The sequence below is a fragment of the Pseudochaenichthys georgianus genome, chromosome 3, assembly GCF_902827115.2.
Source record: "Pseudochaenichthys georgianus chromosome 3, fPseGeo1.2, whole genome shotgun sequence".
Classification (NCBI taxonomy): Eukaryota; Metazoa; Chordata; class Actinopteri; order Perciformes; family Channichthyidae; genus Pseudochaenichthys; species Pseudochaenichthys georgianus.
Genome location: NC_047505.1, coordinates 36,310,151 through 36,331,044, shown reverse-complemented (window position 1 = coordinate 36,331,044; position 20,894 = coordinate 36,310,151). Strand labels below are relative to the sequence as shown.

Genomic DNA, 20,894 nt, shown 5'->3' with positions numbered 1-20,894 from the left:
AAGATCTTTAGTTCATACAATCATACGTATTGGGATCATTTGTATTAATGTGGACCGGAGGGAGAGGGTGACGAGCATACGTTTCACTTTCCTTTTTTATTTAAATTCCAGCTTTGGTCCTGAAGAATATGTTTCTCTGTTGTCCCCGTTCATAAAGCAAAGCAGCAGCATCAGAGCACGGTGCAGAGTCTCTAGATGAGTTTACAGCAGTCCCTCGTTCTTATTAAACATCCATGTTGTAGTCCGCTGTATAGAAAACTGTGGTTTCCATAGTTTCCCCACAGCAGCAGACGCACATTCAGGACGTCCGCTGGCGCATCATAAACACGTCGGATAGTGAAAGTGCATTCGGATTCTCTAAAGTACCGCAGTCTCTTCTCCTAAGTCCTTTTGAATTCTCCTATCCACTATCCCTTAACCCCGTGACGTTTCACTCAGAGGTCAAGGAATAGACGATAGGGTTAGAACTTAGGAGCTGATTTTTAAACTATCCGACTGCAGCCTCGGTCTCCGTGTGCACAGACAGGGCTGCTGTTAACGTCGGTCTGTACAACGGAATTGTGCCAAAACTACGCCAACCGGCTGCGGAGGGAGACTTCCCCCTTCACTGGAGAACTGCGCTAAAACAGCTGATCACAACGGTCACGCTCTGTGGTCACGAAGTACTCCACTAGCCCCCCCCCGTCGACTTTCCTGAAGTACTCCCCCGTTGATAGAAATCAACACGTAATGAATTAAGACCCCACGGTTTGATGATTGATAGGTGTGTGGGCTGTCTTTCATTTTGACACACAGAAAAATGTTATAATAAACATACTGTATGTTAAATGGATATATCCGCCTTCTTTCATTTATCTTTCCATTCCCACAACAATATACATAAAGAAATGGCATATTTTGGACATAGTTCAAATGGTGATTAATCATGATTAATACATTTTTAAGCTGTGATTAATCTGATTAAAAATTGTAATCGTTTGATAGCCCTAGTTTATACAAAACTTTCCACAAAACCAAAATGTCCCGGCATGCCGATTTGCCCCAAGATATTTTGTACGTTATTATGACTCTCTCCTGAAAGACACAGTTGTTGTACGCGGTTTCCCAATAAGGTTTAACAGAGAGCTTGCTTTATATAACAAGATGTTCAAATGTACCTTGTGCAACAGTACAGCAATCTATACAAATACAGCATGCTGTCTTTTTATTGTCTGTAGCTCATCTTGTAATCACAGAATAATTTCCATCAAGAGTTCTTATTCATTTCCTGATAAGGCCTCCGTGTGAGACGGAGGCAATGATTATCAGACAAGAGCACCCCAAGCTTAAACTGGCATTATTATCCTACATTCTACCCTTCAGTCTCAGATTACTTTTGTCTGATTTAGAAATTTGACCTTTTGTGATGTCGCCACGTCTCTGGTTTCACATGTTTTTTTATCTATCATCTATAAAGATGCTCGGCTATCCAGGTAATAGGATTTCTTTGGATTTCTAGGTACTATGTATCAGGTATCAGTATGGCTAGAGACAAAGCCTTTTTCATATTGCTCCAGTGGCAAAACTTAATACAATGGCAATTTCAGTTACCTTTGGCGTACAGTAATACTAGTACGTACTGATAATGTTAGATGTTTAGATTTTTTTTCAAATGAACAACACATTTTTATATTGGCTTCAGATAGATCAGCTACAGTTTTAACGTTTTGAGCAAAACTATTTCAACTTGAACATAAATTATCAAGCATGAAGCTGCTTGGCCTAATCTCATATTTTAACATTTAGTTCTCTTACCCGAGTCCAACAGCATTTTGTGTGCCTAGATCTGAAAAAGTATTCATTGTTATGTTGATTTGTAAAGATGATGAACAGGTTGACTTTCTAGGCTATTTTTTCTTTTGTACCTAAATTTGCTCTGCTCTCACATTGTTTTGACATAGGTTTGATCTGCCAAATAAATCTATTGATCTAGGAGCATTTTCGAGATAATCCTAAAATATTAACTGTAAAACTAAAACTATCAAAATTCAATATATGCATAAGTGTAAATAAAAATGTAAATGACAGAAAAGGTTATATGACTCGTAAAATGCAGACTTAAAAAAGCGACACATTTGTCATTTGATTTTACACATGGCAGTATGAGGAACACTGGCTCTTTATCCCACAGGAGGAGCAGATGGTTGGATTGGGTTGGAGCTCAAATCAGGTATAATGTTTCATGTTCACACATCTCTGCCAGGAATATATTAAATTAGAAGATTTAACAGCCTGTCCTCACCCAGCTGTTACAAAGGGTGAATACCACCAAAAAGCCAAACAATTAGTATAAGGTGTCTATGAATCTGTCTTATTTTTAACAGCTCTATGTTTTTGCCACTTAGCTAAAAGTCTAGTCACCACACATTTTATAGCACTGTTATGATAATATTTACTTGACTCTTTACATGATGTGTGTGTTTTTCATGAAACCCTAAGGCTAAAATGTATGATTTATCATTTCATGGTCTGTTATGTGTTTGCATATTTTATAAAAAATATACAGTGGGGCAAAAAAGTATTTAGTCAGCCACCAATTGTGCAAGTTCTACCACTTAAAAAGATGAGAGATGCCTGTAATTTTCCTCCTATGTACACTTCAACTATGGGGGGAAAGAATACAGGAAATCACATTGTAGGATTTTTAATGAATTAATTGGTAAATTCCTCTGTAAAATAAGTATTTGGTCACCTGCAAACAAACAAGATTTCTGGCTTTCACAGACCTGTAACTTCTTCTTTAAGAGCCTCCTCTGTCCTCCACTCGTTAACTGTATTAATGCCACCTGTTTTAACTCCTTATCAGTATAAAAGACACCTGTCCACAACCTCAAACAGTCACACTCCAAACTCCACTATGGCCAAGACCAAAGAGCTGTCAAAGGACACCAGAAACAAAATTGTAGACCTGCACCAGGCTGGGAAGACTGAATCTGCAATAGGTAAGCAGCTTGGTGTGAAGAAATCAACTGTGGGAGCAATTATTAGAAAATGGAAGACATACAAGACCACTGATAATCTCCCTCGATCTGGGGCTCCACGCAAGATCTCACCCCGTGTGTCACAACCTTAAGGAGAACCCAAATGCAGCACTCGAGAAACCAAGGAGAATTGGTAATACACTTTATTGGAGATTCCACTGGATCTGAGGAATACCAACCAAGCAGTTTAACGCACCGGAGGACAGCAGGCAGAAGTGAGTCAGGGACAGGCAGAGAGTCAGGGAGTAAGCGAGGCGGTCAGCGTAGATACAGGCAGGGTCGGATAACAGGCCAGACAGGATAGTCGAGGGACAGGCAGGATCAGGGAACAGGCAGAGCAGGCAGATCGAGGACAGGCAGGGTCGGAACCGGGTAGGCAATCTAGTATCAAACGCGGGAAAGACAAGCATGAGGCAAAGTACAATCTGGCAAAGAGTGTGTGTAAGCAGTGGCGGCGCCAGAGATTTTCTCTCGGGGGTGCTGTGGGGTAGCTTGACGTTTCATAGAGGGTGCTCAAACATTAAGGGTTTCCCATTAATTCACCAGCGCTACAGTTGAATTTTCTACTGCAACACTCCCCACACACACACACACACACACACACACACACACACACACACACAGTGCACCCGCGACTCGTAGTGATGGGCATTTAGATTCCCTTCGGGGACACGAATCCTTTGATTCAGTTCACTTTAAAGATTCGTTCACTGATTCGTTCACTGATTAGTTCACCGGTTCGCGAACGACTTCTGGTGATTTGCACGTTCGCGAACGATTCGTCTTTGTACTTAATTCGTTCAGTGAGTCTTCACTACTGCCGAAGTCCGTACAAGAAGTTTGCTGGCATAAAATGTATGATATTAAAACACATTTTACACCTCATGTTGCCTTGTTGCCCCATAAATTATGCTCTGGGAATAGGCTACATATTACTTAAGAAATTGTTAAATCTCATAAATGTGTGCCTGACTATACGATGTATTACAGCAGGCTAGCACGTTATACTTTCAAACCCATGCACGTACTATGTGGCCTAACTTAAATCCCAAAGCATTAAACTCCATTTGGCCGAGTTCAAAGTGAATAAAAAAATATATCCTCTCCATCGGTGACGATTTATTCATATTCTATGTACCATATGTATGTACCCATCTATGTTTACCTTTAGCTAGCGGCTAAGCTAGTGGGACGCTACGGAGCCCAGCTATCCGCCCTCTGAAGCTTTTAGGGCCGACAGGGGGAGGAGAATGTCCCGCTAACGCTGTGTGTGTTTCACATTAGCGGGACGCTACGGAGCCCAGCTATCCGCCCTCTGAAGCTTTTAGGGCCGTCAGGGGGAGGAGAATGTCCCGCTAACGCTGTGTGTGTGTGTTTCACATTAGCGGGACGCTATGGAGCTCAGGTATCCGCCCTCTGAAGCTTTTAGGGCCGACAGGGGGAGGAGAATACAACGCTGTGTGTATTTATCGCTAAGCTCGCGGCTAAGCTAACTGGACGCTACGGTTCAGGGTATCCGTCCTCTGAGGCATTTATGGCGGATAGGTTGAGGAGGATGTCCCGCTCCTGTGTGTGTGTGTAACAGAGCTCAGATGAGAGGGCTCTGATTACAGTTTTAATCCTGTCAAACTGCATGTTTTCTGCTATATTTGATGAGATAAAATGATTTTCTGCCACAGGAGTTTGACAGAGAATAACTATAGGTTACTTACGTAACCCCAGATCTCAGAGTAACATGAAGTGAGATGTCTCACTTTGGGATGCGCCTCATCGCAGAGCAAACAGAAGCATCAATCTCATTACGCCAATCCTGATTGGCTGGTGATCTTGACGTCAGCGTCAGGGGAAATCACCCCCTATAAGTAGCTTGCGCCACAACGCATGCGTCATTCAAAATAAGCACCTCTTTTCGCTTCACCATAGCAAGGAGGGCCGTCTGGTGAGACATCTCACTTCATGTTACTCTGATGACTGGGGTTACGTAAGTAACCTATAGTTCTCATTCATAACACTCTGTTCGATGTCTCACTATGAGGACCAGCTCGCCGCTGCACAGATGTCTTGGATGGAAACACCCTTGAACAAAGCCCAGGATGTAGCCTGGCCCCGAGTCGAGTGAGCCCGCAGACCCGAAGGTGCTTGCAAATTCTGACTCGTATAGGCCAAAGCAATTGCCTCCACAATCCAGTGGGAGAGCCGTTGCTTAGTAACAGGCTTGCCCTTGTGAAGGTTAGCCCAGGACACGAAGAGTTGGTCATTAAGACGAAGCTCTTTTGATCTGACCATATATGTGTGTAAAGCCCCGACTGGACACAACAGATCCTGCTGCTGCTCCCCGGAGGAAACCAGCGGCGGAGGAAATGCCTCAATGTCAATTGGGGTACACGAACCAACCACCTTTGGTGTAAAGGCAGGGTTGGGCTTCAACAACACTCTCGTTTGCCCTGGGGCGAACTGAGTGCATGAGGGATGTACAGACAGTGCATGGATATCGCTGACCCGCTTGGCGGATGCCAGGGCCAGTAACAGCACTGTCTTGAGTGACAGATGTTTCATGTCAGCTCCTTCCAGGGGTTCAAATGGGGTAATTCTGAGCCCATTTAAAACCACTGCCAAGTCCCATAAGGGCACCAGCGACCTGGAGACAGGGAGGAGCCTGCGAGCTCCCTTCATAAAACGGCAAACCAAAGGATGTTGGCTAGCCGTCTTACCCTCAAAGCCCACATGGCATGCAGCAATAGCAGCCAGGTACACCTTGATCGTGGAGAAAGCTCTGTGTTTATCGATCAAGTCCTGTAGGAATGATAAAATCACCCCGACAGGACATTGAAAAGAGATGTGTCCTTCTTGAAGGCACCACTCCTCAAACACCCTCCACTTACAGTCATAGAGAGACCTGGTGGAGGAAGCTCTCGCACTCTGAATAGTGTTTATCACCTTCTGAGGGAGTCCCACTGTATTCAGATTGTACCACTCACGGGTCAGGCCCATAGTGCCCCGTGCTCTGGGCGTGGGTGAAGGATCGCCCCCCCTCGTCTGAGACAATCTGTCCCTGCGTGGTGGGGGCTGCCATGGCTGCCCGCACAACAGCTGATATATCTCCGCCAGCCCATACGTTGCGGGCTAGGGCGGAAACATCAGAGTAAGTGTGTGGCGTTGCTCCTTCACTCTGGCCAGAGTTGGGGGTAACAGAGCCAGGGGTGGGAACGCGTACAGAGGACCCGGAGGTCAATCGTGTACGAGTGCGTCCCCGCCTAATAATGCGTTTAAATCGTGCATTAAAGAGAACAGCTGTCATTGCATTTTTTTTCGTTATGCGAACAGATTTAACGCGGCTCCGCCGTAACGCACCCACAGCGGACTCACGATCCTTGGATGTGGAGTCCAGTCTGCATAGAGTGGTGCACCTCTGGACAGTAGTTCTGTCCCGAGGTGCATCACTCCCGGTACCTGTGTCGCTCTCAGAGAGAGGAGATGTCTGCCGCTCCAAGGGATCAGTTTGTGTGCCTGGAGACAACGCAACCTCCCTTGGCGGTTCATACACGATATCGTGTTGTCTGTCCTCACGAGGACATGGTGTCCTCTGAGAGAAGGCAGGAAGCGTTTTAGGGTGGGGAACACCGCTAAAAGCTCCGGGTAATTTACGTGCGCCCGCTGGAGGTCTCTGCTCTAGAGACCTCTCACCGGGTGACCTTCGTAAATACCCTGTCAGACAGGCTGACATGCGTCCGTGGTGACCACCTTCCGTGAAAGGACAGCACCTGTAGGCGCGTCCCGCACTAGAAAAGTCGGGTGTAGTGCCACTACGCATTACATAATAACCAATACTCTCCGCACGCCGTGGCGCGCGGAGAGTATTGGTATTGGTTTAGTTTTGTTATGAGACCCTTTACGAGGACATTTGTCTGCGTAATCTGACTCTGCTCGGCGGGCATTATAGATAAAACCCTTCTTTCTAGAGCCTCTCTCTCCAGAATATGGGTTGACTCTCTCTGGGCTTGTGAAAACAGATAAAGTATAACTGTTTTGAGAAGCCCAGGCAGATGTCGTGAGTATCTCCTGCTGTATGCTCCTTAGAGCCAGCTGAGATGTCACGCTTACGGCTCCAGCCGGCACTGCGCCTGCGCGTGTCGGTGGTGCCCTTAGAGCTCCAGCCGGCACAGCGCATGCGTGTGACGGTGGAGCCCTTACGGCCCCAGCCGGCACTGCGCATGCGCGTGACGGTGGTGCCCTTAAAGCCCTAGCTGGCACTGCGCGGACCTACCTTACTTTCTCGTAGAGAAGGGCGAGGTCTATTTTTTCCCAAGTACTAACAGCGTTAGTACTACCGTCTTCCTGCGAAGCAGAAGGAGTAGCCGGCTAGAGCCCGTCGACCGAAATGGTATTTTGGGTTCAGTCTGTGGACCGTTAAGCTTGCCCGGCTACTGTGAGATGTGCTCTGAAGCGAGAAGAGGTGTTGAATGACGCATGCGTTGTGGCGCAAGCTACTTTATAGGGGGTGATTTCCCCTGACGCTGACGTCAAGATCACCAGCCAATCAGGATTGGCGTAATGAGATTGATGCTTCTGTTTGCTCCACGATGAGGCGCATCTCATAGTGAGACATGGAACGGAGTGTTATGAATGAGAACTGAAAGTACACAGTAAAATAACTTCATAGTAGCCTACTTGTGGTAGAAGTCCAACTAGTACTGAGTCCAACAGTAAATTACTTCATTGTATTTGTGGTAGTTGTCTAACTGAGTCCAACTCTGTGTAGACGGAACATCCAGTATTTCGGAGGGGCCCTAACGGGACCCTCCTCTTGAAAGAAAGGGATATAAGATAAAAGAACTGTAGGAAACAGTTCTGAACTGTTTCCGCCAGTTCTTTAAGTTTGTCGTTCGCGAACAGCTTCTCTTTAGCTTTTGGCGGCGACTCAAACAAACGAATCGTTTTGTGGGAGGAATCAGTTAGCGCTAGCTAGCACCAGATGCTAACCACAACGATCTCCGGTAGATACCCACCGGTGCGCGAGCTTCTCTCTCTCGCGCACACACACACAAAATGGCTCAGGCCACCGCCACACAAACACAGAGCAGAGCTTGAATGAAACACAGAGACCCAGAAGTAAGCTACTTGTACTCACGAGGCCTATTATGTGCAGAATCCCTCTCGCTTTCAGGTGGTTTTGATTGAGTGTCCACACGTGGACGTTTAAGGACTAAAAAACGATAATTTTTTTCACTTTGCTGTTAGCAAATCATTTGGCGCTCTAGCTAACAGGAAGTCACTCAAGTGTCACAAAGTAATTTAGCCTATGGGTAGGTCAAAAATCGAATGGGTGCCGGCCATTGGCCTAATCATATCACCTGTGTTGGCTTTATGTTTTTGGTCAAACATTTGTTTGTTTCACATGCATTGATGTAATCAGTAATTTTTCTAATTTAATAAAAATAATAATAATAATTTTCGGAAAAAAAAACCACATATTTCTTGGGGGTGCTTAGGGGGTGCTTTGGCAATCCTGGGGGGTGCTTCAGCACCCCCTAGCTCCCCCCTGGCGCCGCCCATGTGTGTAAAGTGCGGGTTTAAATACTGGCAGAAGCTAATGGGTGCAGAAGAGAAAGAGAGTGAGCTAACGAGTGGGTGTGGAAAACAGGTGAGAAAGGTGGATGGAAAACTACTGGTGAATGATGGAGCAGACTATGACACCGTGGGGTCAAAATGATCACAAGAACGGTGAGCAAAAATCCCAGAACCACACGGGGGGACCTAGTCAATGACCTGCAGAGAGCTGGGACCAAAGTAACAAAGGCTACCATCAGTAACACACTACGCCGCCAGGGACTCAAATCCTGCAGTGCCAGACGTGTCCCCCTGCTTAAGCCAGTACATGTCCAGGCCCGTCTGAAGTTTGCTAGAGAGCATTTAGATGATCCAGAAGAGGATTGGGAGAATGTCATATGGTCAGATGAAACCAAAATAGAACTTTTTGGTAAAAACTCAACTAGACGTGTTTGGAGGAGAAAGAATGCTGAGTTGCATCCAAAGAACACATACCTACTGTAAAACATGGGGGTGGAAACATCATGCTTTGGGGCTGTTTTTCTGCAAAGGGACCAGGACGACTGATCCGTGTAAAGGAAAGAATGAATGGGACCATGTATCGTGAGATTTTGAGTGACAACCTCCTTCCATCAGCAAGGGCATTGAAGATGAAATGTGGCTGGGTCTTTCAGCATGACAATGATCCCAAACACACCGCCCGGGCAACGAAGGAGTGGCTTCGTAAGAAGCATTTCAAGGTCCTGGAGTGGCCTAGCCAGTCTCCAGATCTCAACCCCATAGAAAATCTTTGGAGGGAGTTGAAAGTCTGTGTTGCCCAGCGACAGCCCCAAAACATCACTGCTCTAGAGGAGATCTGCATGCCAAAATACCAGCAACAGTGTGTGAAAACCTTGTGAAGACTTACAGAAAACGTTTGACCTCTGTCATTGCCAACAAAGGGTATATAACTAAGTATTGAGATGAACTTTTGTTATTGACCAAATACTTATTTTCCACCATAATTTGCAAATAAATTCTTTAAAAATCAGACAATGTGATTTCCTGGATTCTTTCCCCCCATTCTGTCTCTCGTAGTTGAGGTGTACCTAGGATGAAAATTACAGGCCTCTCTCATATTTTTAAGTGGGAGAACTTGCACAATTGGTGGCTGACTAAATACATTTTTGCCCCACTGTATATGTTGTTCGTACAGGCCTATTCATGCTTGTTGGGGCCCAATACACTAGTTGTTTTTATTTTACCTGAAAATGGTGTCGACCCCACGTTCCAAAACAAAGTGACACCCATTGCTGACTGTTGCATGAGCATCTGTCAAAAAAAGTAATGTAATGAAGCGGAGGTTGTGCTGCCAGCCAGGATTTGGCACAGCCAAGGGGAAACCAGCAGTAAAACAGACTGGTGTGAACTCAATGACCTCAGTGTATAAACTGGATTGACCCTGGATTTACTGTCGTTACACTGAACATCAACATCTGCTGACAGAGACCCCTTGTGGGCTTCCAGGCTGAAGTGAAAGCACACAGGACTGAAGTTGAGCTGCTCTTCTCGTGGATGTCTTGAATGGGATTTATAAGAAATGTATTATCAATTAAGAAACTCTTACATCTCCAGTCAGAGGACACATCTTTGTATCCAGAATTAAACTTTAATATTTGATTTGATTAAAGTAAATTGCATCTTAAAAAAAATTGCATCACATTTGAACATGTAACTGAATCCCTGTTTCATAGAGTGATTTGTTTTTATGTTTAAAGATTCCTTTGCATGTCATGACAGATATCTTAAGAAGCAAGGGTGGAATGGTTCTGGTTCAGATTTTTCTTTTGTAAATCACATTGTCTGCTTAGGAACCAGGCAGCAGCTCGCAAAATAATATATATGTGTTTGACCATCCATTTGTAATAGTGAAACGGCAACATTTATCATCTTAAACAAGCAACCTCAAAAGGGAAACAGTTATTCATGGTATCATTAATGTTTCCAGCCTTTTCTGCTGAAATGTCGATTCATGTTAGGCCTTTTGTTTTGGCTTAAATAAATTGTTACTTTAATTCTTTAACATACCAACACGTATGATAATCTCTGGCAACATTATACAATGAAACAAAATAAAAGGAGAATGAATAATGTGTAAAATAAATGTAAAAATAATTGTGAGGTATTGCTTTTGGTGGATTATAATTTAATGTAACTTAATTTAATTTAAACCTGTTAGGAAGAGTTCATTTAGAGTTAGTAATTGTAAAGATGGTTCCTCTGTTTGTTGAACTCTACTGCCAGCATGTGGTGAAAGAGAGGAGATGGCCCAAAAGTCTCTTCAGAAGAGACAACCTCTTTGCATGGGATTGTTTGACATAAAAAAACGCTTGAAGGACAACAATTTAAATGTCATGACCTATTCCTTTATTTTACTTTTAAGGATGCTGAATAATTTTGCTGTGTTAAAGGATCAACATAAACAATAATAGGGCTGCTCTTTTGACTACTATATCTGCTGAACAACATCAATAACAACCACAGTCAGTCAGATTGTCATGTTATCAAAGATGAACAGCTTTCTCTTGAGAGTGATTTTTCTAATTTCAAAAGCCATTTCCCAAAGTAAAATGAAAACTAAAGGAAGGTTGTTCATTCTTCTAGGAAATGTGTTTTTCATCAATCTATACTATTTTAATAAACCTCGCCTTGTGTCTCTTATCAGAAGGCGTGTACACAATATATCAAATCAACTGCAGAAACCACTTCAATTATATCCAGGTTGGGGCTCTTAGCCTACTGTTCGAGATTCACACATTTATGATATCCATGTCTCTATTTTGAATTGTAGTTGCCCATCTTTTAGAAAAATATAATAATGTTCGACTGTATACGAGCGTGTGGTGACAATTAAAGAAAAGACAGAGAAGACCTGAGCCCCATGTGTTACATCCAAGTCCTAATTATAATTATTATTATTATAGTTATTATTTATTATTAGTATTATTATTGCTGAGAGATCCAGAACTTTAAAATAATTGTGATAAAATATGTATCTTTCCATTCTGACATTAAATTTGATCTCACAAACCAGATTCGTAATGTTGTAATAGGGGAAAAACCCCAGGGATTATGATGTTTGGGGAGGAGGCTGTGTTGGAAAGCAGAAAGACAAGATGGCGCTTTAATCCCCGGAGCCAACAAAACGCTCATATGACCGACTTGATAATGTGATTAGTTCTGCCATCTGTTCACTCTTCACACTTTAGTTTCAGGCTGACATTGATTCTTTTATTATAAAACTGAACATTTATTTTTGATTGTATTTGATTGAGGGAAGAAAATAGTTAAGTATATAGCAATTAATAGCAGACTATGAGCTACACAAATGCAGCCTTTTACATGATCACCACAAAAAGGATTCTTTCCACATCCTGTTTAATATCAAATAGGTCATGTCGTATGCAAGGATGATGTTATGCTTCAGGAGAAACCCTCTTTCGTCCGGTTTCTGAGATGGTTATTTAATTCCCATGCAAGTTAAATTGCTCATCTTAAAAGGGTTCCGAGTTATTGATTAAATCTCCGTTTCCACTCATGTATCTGATCCTGTCTTTTTTTTACTTTCAATTTATGAACTTATTTTGTCCACATGTAGGCTACTTTCTTCACTCTGAACAACTGACAACAATGAAGTACAGGCATTTCAACTACGATGAGAAGGCTCAGATCCTTAGAATGAAACCTTTTTCTTTATCTCAACACACCTAAAAGCTTCTGCACCATTCACAGCAGCATGAATGATTTAGCAGAATGCCCCAAGCGAGACATGCATCTTCCAGAACGGACAACACTTGATCAACCGTTAATGAGGCTCCCCAAAGCTCCTGCTGTCCACATGCAGCCAACACACACATAAATGAATGGCCGTCTGATCGGCTCTGCTGGAATTACAGTGCTTCGCTACAATGGGTGAAAGAAGTGTTGTAGTCCATTTTATCTGTGGACAGCTCACCCATAACCTGTCCTAGTCCCACTCTGTCGCTGTCTGCTGTAAGTGCTGCAGGTGAGAGAGTGGATCAATACAATATTCTACAAGTTAAAAATAAAACGAGTCACATTTATCACAAAGAAGTGGCTGGTTCATTTTTAAGATCCCCAACCAAAGTACATGGGGAAGAGGAGGCCTGCTATTCTGTACAAAAACCTGTTGGAGGGAAAGGGTGGCGAATATGGAAAAGGAGACCAGGCCAGGCCACCAAGCAATACACTGCTCAACAACTCAGGATAGATTAATACAACATTAAGTCGCAACATCAGGTCAGGATGAAGAGGATGTTTTTAAAGCACTGAGCCATCATCAGGAAAGCAACAACAAAGCTTGTGATCTTCACTGTGAAACATGTAGCTTGTGTCGAGTGAACATCACATACATCACATATACACAAACTTCCTTTGATGTCTTTATTTGATCATTTTGCGTTTTCTTTTTAACAACAATTTCAAGCTTTGCACAAAAAGATTCTGACCCCAGCAGCCTGTGCTCTGCTTTATATCTGGGCTGCGGGATGAGCATAACATCACAAATCAGATCCAGCCAATGACTACATACCTAATTACAAGATTCAAAGACATCTGAGAGGCGTCCAATTGGATATCATGACACTATGCGGTGATAACTGATTTTTCTCCATGACCAGAAAGTCATATTTCCACCAAAGCACATTTAGTAGTTAGGCCACCCAAGATAATTCAAATCAATATCATCAGTGAAATAAAACCCTGTGAGAAAACAGTGAGAGTGCTCAGTCAAACCCATCAAATGAAGGAACAATAACATTTTAAATAATAATGTTAATAATAAGTGTTTTACACATTTTTATTCCAAACAGAAAAAATAAATTCCTTTGGTCAAGTAAAAAAAACTAAAACTAAAATAATAATAGTCAACTTCTTTTCACCAGTCTTATGTCCCTCATGATTCTGTTTCTACCGCCAACCAGGTTCTTGAGGCTCTAAGGCTGCAACGGAGGTGTCAAGGCAATATGGTTATGGTGCCCCTGCGCTCCATGCTGCAGCATGCTGGGAGGAGGACTAGAGGAAGAGGAGGAGTGGGGGGGGGCAGAGGCATTGGAAGAGGGCCAGTGAGTCCTCAGACAGCAGGTGACGGTGCATCGGGGTCAGGCTCGTTGCTGTAGTTGTTGCTGTAGTGATTGCCATCAGGCAGCTGGTTAGACAGGTTGTCCAGTTCGTCCACCTGGGGGCCGGGGTGCATCACCAGCTGGTCCTGGGGGAAGTCTGCTGCCGCGGCCGCCAGGTTGGTGATGGACTTGGACTTCACACACTGGAAGTCCACGTGGCGGCTTTTACCCTCCTCTTTTTCCCAGGACATGCGGATGAAGGGCCTCTGGACGTAGTTGTAAATTACCTCTGGACGTCCACCTGGTCGCTTTTTGACCTTCTCTTTATATGTAGGGTAGCCTGTCAAAAGAGAAGTGTGGAAGTATCATTAGCCTTTTACTGTCATCCTGGAATACAAAAACACCAGAATGAGGACACGAAGGTTTATTCACCAGGAGGCGACGTGCTCAACACAATAAAAAAATGTCAAGGAAATAATTCTGATGTTTATTTTATGACTTTGGTCTTTCCATATGATTGAATGGAGAACATGGTTGAACTTACCTTCAATGCCCAGTCTTATTTTCTTCAATCCTCTGTCTTTTAAAACTGATTTGGCAACATCTCGGTTTTCAATATACTTGAAAAATCGGTACAGTTTTGTGCTGTAGATAACTGCAAAGAAAGAAAACAACATTTGAACACACGTCTTTCTTTTGTATACGTGCAGACCTGTGCGTCTGTAATTGTGTGTACTCACTCTGTGAATACTCTTCTCCCATTTGCGGTGGGTATTCTTCATCCCAGTCCACCACATCATCATCAGTAAGCACTACAATGTGACACTCCCTCTCTCCGCTCTGGGCACTGGCCACCATCAAAGGCAGAACCATTTCCTCCAGGTAAAACTCAAATTGCCGTCGAGCTCCATCATTGGACAGCTCATGCATCAGAGCACCTGATAACAACACAGGGCGTTTGGGTTATACAATGTGAACCAAGTCATACTGGCTCTCAGTGCTCTACACCAGGGGTTCCCAACCTTTATTGTGCCAAGGACCGGCAGATACATTAAACAAAAATCGCGGACCAGTTGTCAATTTTAACTGATTTTAATATTTACTCACCACCAGCAGGTAGCAACAGAGGCTAATTGTATGTAACGGCCTGAACAAATACTAGAACAATATGCATCCAAAACATATTAACAACGTTTAAAAAAGAACCGGTGTCGTTTTTAGGTTTTTCGGAAAAACGGAAAACCAAAAAACCGACGTTATTCAGTTTTTAAACCAAAACGGGAAAACAGATAAATCAACGTTTTGGTTTTGTTTGTATGATTTACGGATAATCCAGTGAATGCTGGGAAAACGAGGAGAAGGCGCATTATGAAGGAGATGTCCGGTCGCCAGGGTGTGTGTGTGTGTGTGTGTGTGTGTGTGTGTGTGTAGACACTGGCATTTGTTTTCAGAAGATATTATGATAGTGACGTTCGTTCCGGTGCACATCGACAGCATTTAGCACTACATCGAGATTAAGATTAAACTAATTTATTTTGGGAACAGCCTATATGCCTATATGCTGCCTATGGAGTTAGCCAGATGTGTGTAAATTACTGTTCATGGTCATTTGAAAACAAATGCCAGTGTCGGACAGACACAAACACACCGAACGTACAGAGCTGAGCACATACACACACATCATGCGCCTTGGTGACTGGACATCTCCTTCATAAAACTAATAAAAGGGGGAGTAATCGGGCAGTTCGATGTGTGTAGAGATGTGTGTAGAGGTGTGTGTGGTTAACACGTAGCAGCCTGCAGTCACTCTTAAGCTGTTCTGATGAAGGTAAACACAGCGAAGGCGGTGCGTAAAAAGGCACAGCTCTCGGCGCGCTGGTGCTGCACTTCTCAGAGGCGGAGTTACACGTCCCGCTGCCTCCTGAGGCTGCCTGCAGCCATTTTATGAAGTGAAGGAGGTTTTCCTTCTATAAAACAGCTGCGGACAGCAGATACCGTGAGAGTCCCGGACATGAATTCATAGATCAAGGCAGACTGGTTTACAGACTCTCCTGTTTTGCCAATCCGGTGCTTAAACAAATGGCTCTACACCCCTGGCCGACGTGTCCTTAAAATGAAGTCCGAGTTTGAAATATATCTCAAATAATGTATGCACTGCCATTTCCCCACATAAACATAACAGTCTGCAATGAAACGGTTGTCTCCTGTGCGCTCCTCTTCCTACTTGGCGCACCGGTAACTTTCTCGTGCGCAAGAGGCTGAGACCAGGCTGAGCCGCCGAATCCCTCGGAAGTTCGGAACATAAAAGCCATTTTCAACGGTTTTCTGGTGAAAGATTAACTGGGCTAGTGGATTAAATAATATGACTGGTATAGGTGCAAAAATTAAACACTTTTTGAAAAAAATATTATGATAAAATATTTTTATATATTTATAATTCTGCAAATATTACGATAAACTCACAGCTATTTCGCGGCCCGGCAGTAACACCTCGGCGGCCCGGTACCGGTCCGGACCCCCTGCTCTACACCACGTAATATAAGAGTAATGAAAAATCTAGCTACAATAGATTAGATTTGTGATAATCCGCTTTATTTGTGTTGTGTAAGGCTTTAGTGCGAGGCAAGGCAGTGTTGCTGTGTCTCTTACTCTGACTCAAGCTGCTTCTGTTAATGGGTAACACTAACAGCCCTAGCCCCCCAGAGGAAATACTCACTAAGGTCTCTGCACTTGATGGTGCTGTAGTCGAAGGAGATGCATAGATAGTCACACGCCTCACGCAACTCAGGGATAGAGATTCCATCAGGACAGCGGATTATCCCAGATTTATAGTAATCCTGTCAATTAGAGAGAAATCACAGAAGGCAGTCATTTCAAACACTTTATTAATACCGTAACACACATGAAATATCAATAAAATAATTCCGTAAGTATGAAGTATATTTAAGCGGATAAACTACGCCTGGCACCATCGATCAATGGGAAGCTAACATGCTACTTTAGCTAGCTTGCATGATTTTATTTGCCTGCCTATTAATCCCACCGTTCTCTAGATAAAGTGTGTATAAGGATTATTTTTCTATGAATCCCATTCCTATGAAGGTTATTATATTTTGCCTTTTTTTACTTTTGTTTTGTTGGGTGATGTTTTGGACTATGGTAATTTTGTCTATGACTGTAGTCATATTTTAGTCCACCGTCATTTTTATAAACAGAGTAAATGTAAGAGAGAGACTGACCAGAATTGCTCGGAAAACTGTTGAGCTAATGCCCTCAGCAACCTCGTACTCCCCCTTCTCGTTGGGCCTTGTGAAATTATGTTCTCTTCCAGATCCAAACATTCTGAAATAAAGAAACTTTAGTTTAGTCTCTGAATCACAAACAATGGAATTTTCCATAGCTATTTTAAACCCTTATTTAATATCCATATATATTTAATTGACTGGGTCAAAGTGAACTGTACCTGCCCAACATGGTATTTGGTTGTGCAATGAAGATAGCAGGATCTACTACAAAGCGTGTGTTGTCAACAATCAGAGTGACTCTTTCTGAGGACCTAATGTTTCGGTTTCCCACAGTGGCACCCGCGCCTCCTTCCTTGGGATTCTCGTAGACGAAAACCATTTCTCCAACTCCCATGCTCTTGAAGGTGCCTTCAGTGCTTGACAGGCTGCTAGTGCGACTGCTCACCACCCCGCTGCTGCTGGAGCCGCTGGGGGAGACCCTCTGGGGCCGCGGGCTGCCGGGCCTCGATGACGGACCATCCCGTTCACGGTCTGCACACAGACAGGCAGAACAATTACTCACAGGACTAGTTCCCTTTGAACAGACGACAAACATCCTATCACAAACATAGAGCAACTTAAAAATTAACGTACATTTTCTAGCATTTTAAAAGCTTGTTTTGGATCATTTTAGTTTTTATGATAAACATTCTTAAGCAACCAGCTTCGTTACCATCTTTGCGATACATTTCAGTAGGGGTCCACTGCTAGTACCATCTGGTCCAAAACAACCAGACTGAACAGGACCCTACTCAAAACATGTGTGTTCTTTCCAAAAAACAAGCCGTCTCCGTCTAAACATAAACAGGTGGATTACTGCTGACTGGATTTATTTCACAGCCAAAAAACCATGTCTGGTTTCAACTTGATAAATGCTGTCAGCTGGTAAGTAGCTGCCTAGAGCCGGGAATCTCTAACATGATATCCTTGCTGTTATAAGCCCTCTATTCTATGCATTCACACTCACCAGTGTTGTGTTGGCGGGTGGGTGAGGTTACGTTGCGAATGCAGGGGGTGAGCTGGCCTTCTCTCTCGTGTGAGGAGTCCCTGGAGCGATCGCTGGAGCGGCGGCGGTCACGTGAACGGTCAGAGCCTCCACTGGCACCATGCATGCTCATATTCCTCTCGTCTGCCTCCACTCGAGACGCTTGGGCCGGACTGCTGCTTTACAAAACAAAAGCATAACAAACATTCCTCTCTCTTTCTCAAGCACTTTATTTAAACTCTAAAATATATAACACACAAGCATGTGTACTACTACGTACAAATGAACTGTAAGTGGTGTAACACACTCACACCACTTACAGTTAAACAGGATTTTCAATAGGGCTGGGAAGATTGCATTAAAAAAATTCCGATTCATAATGATACTTGATTTCCAAAACATAGTTACACAAATATTGGTGACGTTGTAAAATAAGATGACTTAATAGAAGTCTGTACATTATATTCATCACTCACAACAGTAAGAGGGTCCAATATTTTCTGACCATACATATTTTTGGACAGCAAATAAAACCGATAGGGTCATTCTTGCTTAAGTAGAAAGAAGAAAACATTTATTTAAATCATTTTCCAGACCTTTTCAAGCTAACATAAGTGGCCTAAAAACAACAACCAGATCTACGACATTCGGTAGGCTTGTAAAAGAGTATGACGCCAATACTAAGAATGCAGCCAAGTTGGATGTGGAAGCAGCTTGACATCCTGTTTGATGTTTAATACAGAACACTGATCAGACATGCACGAGCTTAAGATCAGAGAAGAAGTGTGTAGGCTTATCAAACCTGAAGGTCAAATCAGACTACTGTCAGAAATAAAACATCAGTATACAGGGTATTGAACCCAATAAAAGGAAAAAAGGAGATGTGATAGGCACAGCTGCAGGGTAATTAGGTGCGGTCAGTACAAACCACCCCACTAACCACAAGCAAACCTCGGAGGTACACCCTTCTTGGCTGGAGACCAAAGGCATAAGTGTCAGCGCTTCCTGCCTGTTCATATCCGCCTTTCTATTGTTCCTTCAGTATACAAAAAAATAAAAAAGATACCCTACAGGAAAAGGACCTCACTGGGCAGGATGGAGGAACCAATGCCAAAAATGTGAGTTTTCAAATAAGTCAACAAAGTGGAGAGAAATACTTTAAGCACCAAAACTAATGCTGTCGATTAGGAAAACCACACCAAAGTGTGAGTGGTGGGCATTGCTGGTGTCATAGAGTCTAAACGTGATGTATTTTGTGCACATCTGCTGCGTAGGTGTTTGGGGATTAAAGCATCTTGCTTTTTATGCCTAGAAAAAAAATAACATTAATATGAAATGTTGCCATGATAACAGACCTGCTAACAGATCGGTTGCCCATAATGCCATCACAAAACCAGTGAAATAAAGGCAAACTAATACTGTCATTGATTGTATAAATGAGCTCTACTCACTTTGCAGACCTCGACTACTTGTATAATTCAAATGAACTTCACATGGTTTACTTTGTACTAAGATTACAACCATCACTTATTACAGAACCAGATTCATGTACAGCATGAGGATAAATAATCTGATACGTACAACAACTGTAGGTTTATCATCTCATATATTTAAAAAAGGTCTGAGTGATACCAAGGCTTTACTCTAATGCCACATAGTCATGTTACACTTCATGTGTGAGTAATGTATAGTGCAGACACGTAGCAGTGAGTGACACTACACCGCTAGCATGAACAGGAGGGCTGATTCAGCTGGCTCACCTCGAATGCTTGCAGAGTTTGTCAGGTCGGCTTGTTGCGTTTCGAACCCAGTTTTCTGTGTCAGTGGAGTTACTGTCATATAACTAGACGTGCTGCCATCACCCGTACAGTGGGGAGTCTGGTCTGGACATTTCACCGTACATTATCTGGTTAATGACGAAATCAACAAGTCAGTTCAATCCCCAGATCAACTGCTAGCAAACCACGGGCTAGCAGCTGTCAGCTAACGTAATAGTTTGACAGGGGGTTCACATGTGCTGTTGACTTGAGTCTAAATCCACCTCGGTGATAGTGGTTTGTCCTTGACGTTTGATGGTTAGAGGAGTTGTACACATCTCATAACCAAATCAACGCTGCTGTCAGGCTGACGGTTAGCTTAGCTAAACTAATTTGCTGCGTGAGCATACCTAGCTAGCTAACATTAGCTTGTGTTGCTAGCGGTACAATACAACACTATTAGCATAGTATTCTAGGATAGCATTGCGGCTAGTGGAGTTATACGAACTGTACCGACATAGGAGCTGTCATTTTCGAAACGGGTAGGGCAAAATATATCAAGTATAGTTACCAGTTTGGCTACGTTTTCCGCTGTAGTTTAATCCCACCAGTTAACTAGCCATCTCCTTTTCAAAACACGAGTTGACGTCCGACGTGACGACGGCTAGACGTGACGTACAGACGCACACAAAGCTAGAAATTATGGCTGTTGCCAAACTTGCCAGTTATTCACATTCACTTTGTTTGAAACGTATGAAAAGAGATGTACAAAATGTAAATGTTTTGAAGGTTATCGATTTGTTTTCAACATTTGGTAAAGGAGTTTTACTATTTCCCTAAAAGGAAATCGTTTGTTAAAGTCTCACGAGACTTGCGACATGTTTCTTTGTTCTTTTTTTTCTCCACTCACTTTATTTATCAACGTAAGCACATACAAACGTATATAAAGATGAACGTCAGGAAATAAACATACATTTGAAAAGATACAAACGCTAATGACAAGGAAATGTTAATGAATATAGGAACATGATGAATCAAACAAATTCAATAATCACATTAGCCTACTAGAATACAGTTGGACGTCTAATTTTGCCCGAGGATTTGTAATGTTTCTAATCCTTGTGGAAAATGGAGGTTAATAAAGAGGTTTTGTGATGGATAAGCAATATGCCTATAATTGT

At 43.0% G+C, this 20,894-nt stretch overlaps 1 protein-coding gene across 4 annotated transcripts; it reads right to left on the bottom strand.

Moving 5' to 3' along the window:
• Nucleotides 1-12,996: 12,996 nt before the first annotated feature.
• On the bottom strand, nt 12,997-20,395 carry btbd10b (BTB (POZ) domain containing 10b). 4 transcript variants are annotated; one of them, XM_034111339.2, is made up of 9 exons: nt 20,285-20,384; nt 19,717-19,862; nt 17,939-18,135; nt 17,151-17,463; nt 16,927-17,029; nt 16,404-16,524; nt 14,428-14,625; nt 14,232-14,342; nt 12,997-14,027 (listed from the first exon to the last, which is right to left on the bottom strand). In XM_034111339.2, the coding sequence occupies exons 3-9, from the start codon at nt 18,087-18,089 to the stop codon at nt 13,699-13,701; spliced, it is 1,326 nt and encodes a 441-aa protein (XP_033967230.1). In that variant the 5' UTR covers nt 18,090-18,135; nt 19,717-19,862; nt 20,285-20,384; the 3' UTR covers nt 12,997-13,698. The 4 variants fall into 4 exon arrangements, with proteins under 4 accessions (XP_033967230.1, XP_033967239.1, XP_033967221.1 ...); XM_034111348.2 differs by having other exon boundaries at nt 17,939-18,132; XM_034111330.2 differs by lacking the exon at nt 19,717-19,862 and having other exon boundaries at nt 20,285-20,395.
• Nucleotides 20,396-20,894: the final 499 nt, after the last annotated feature.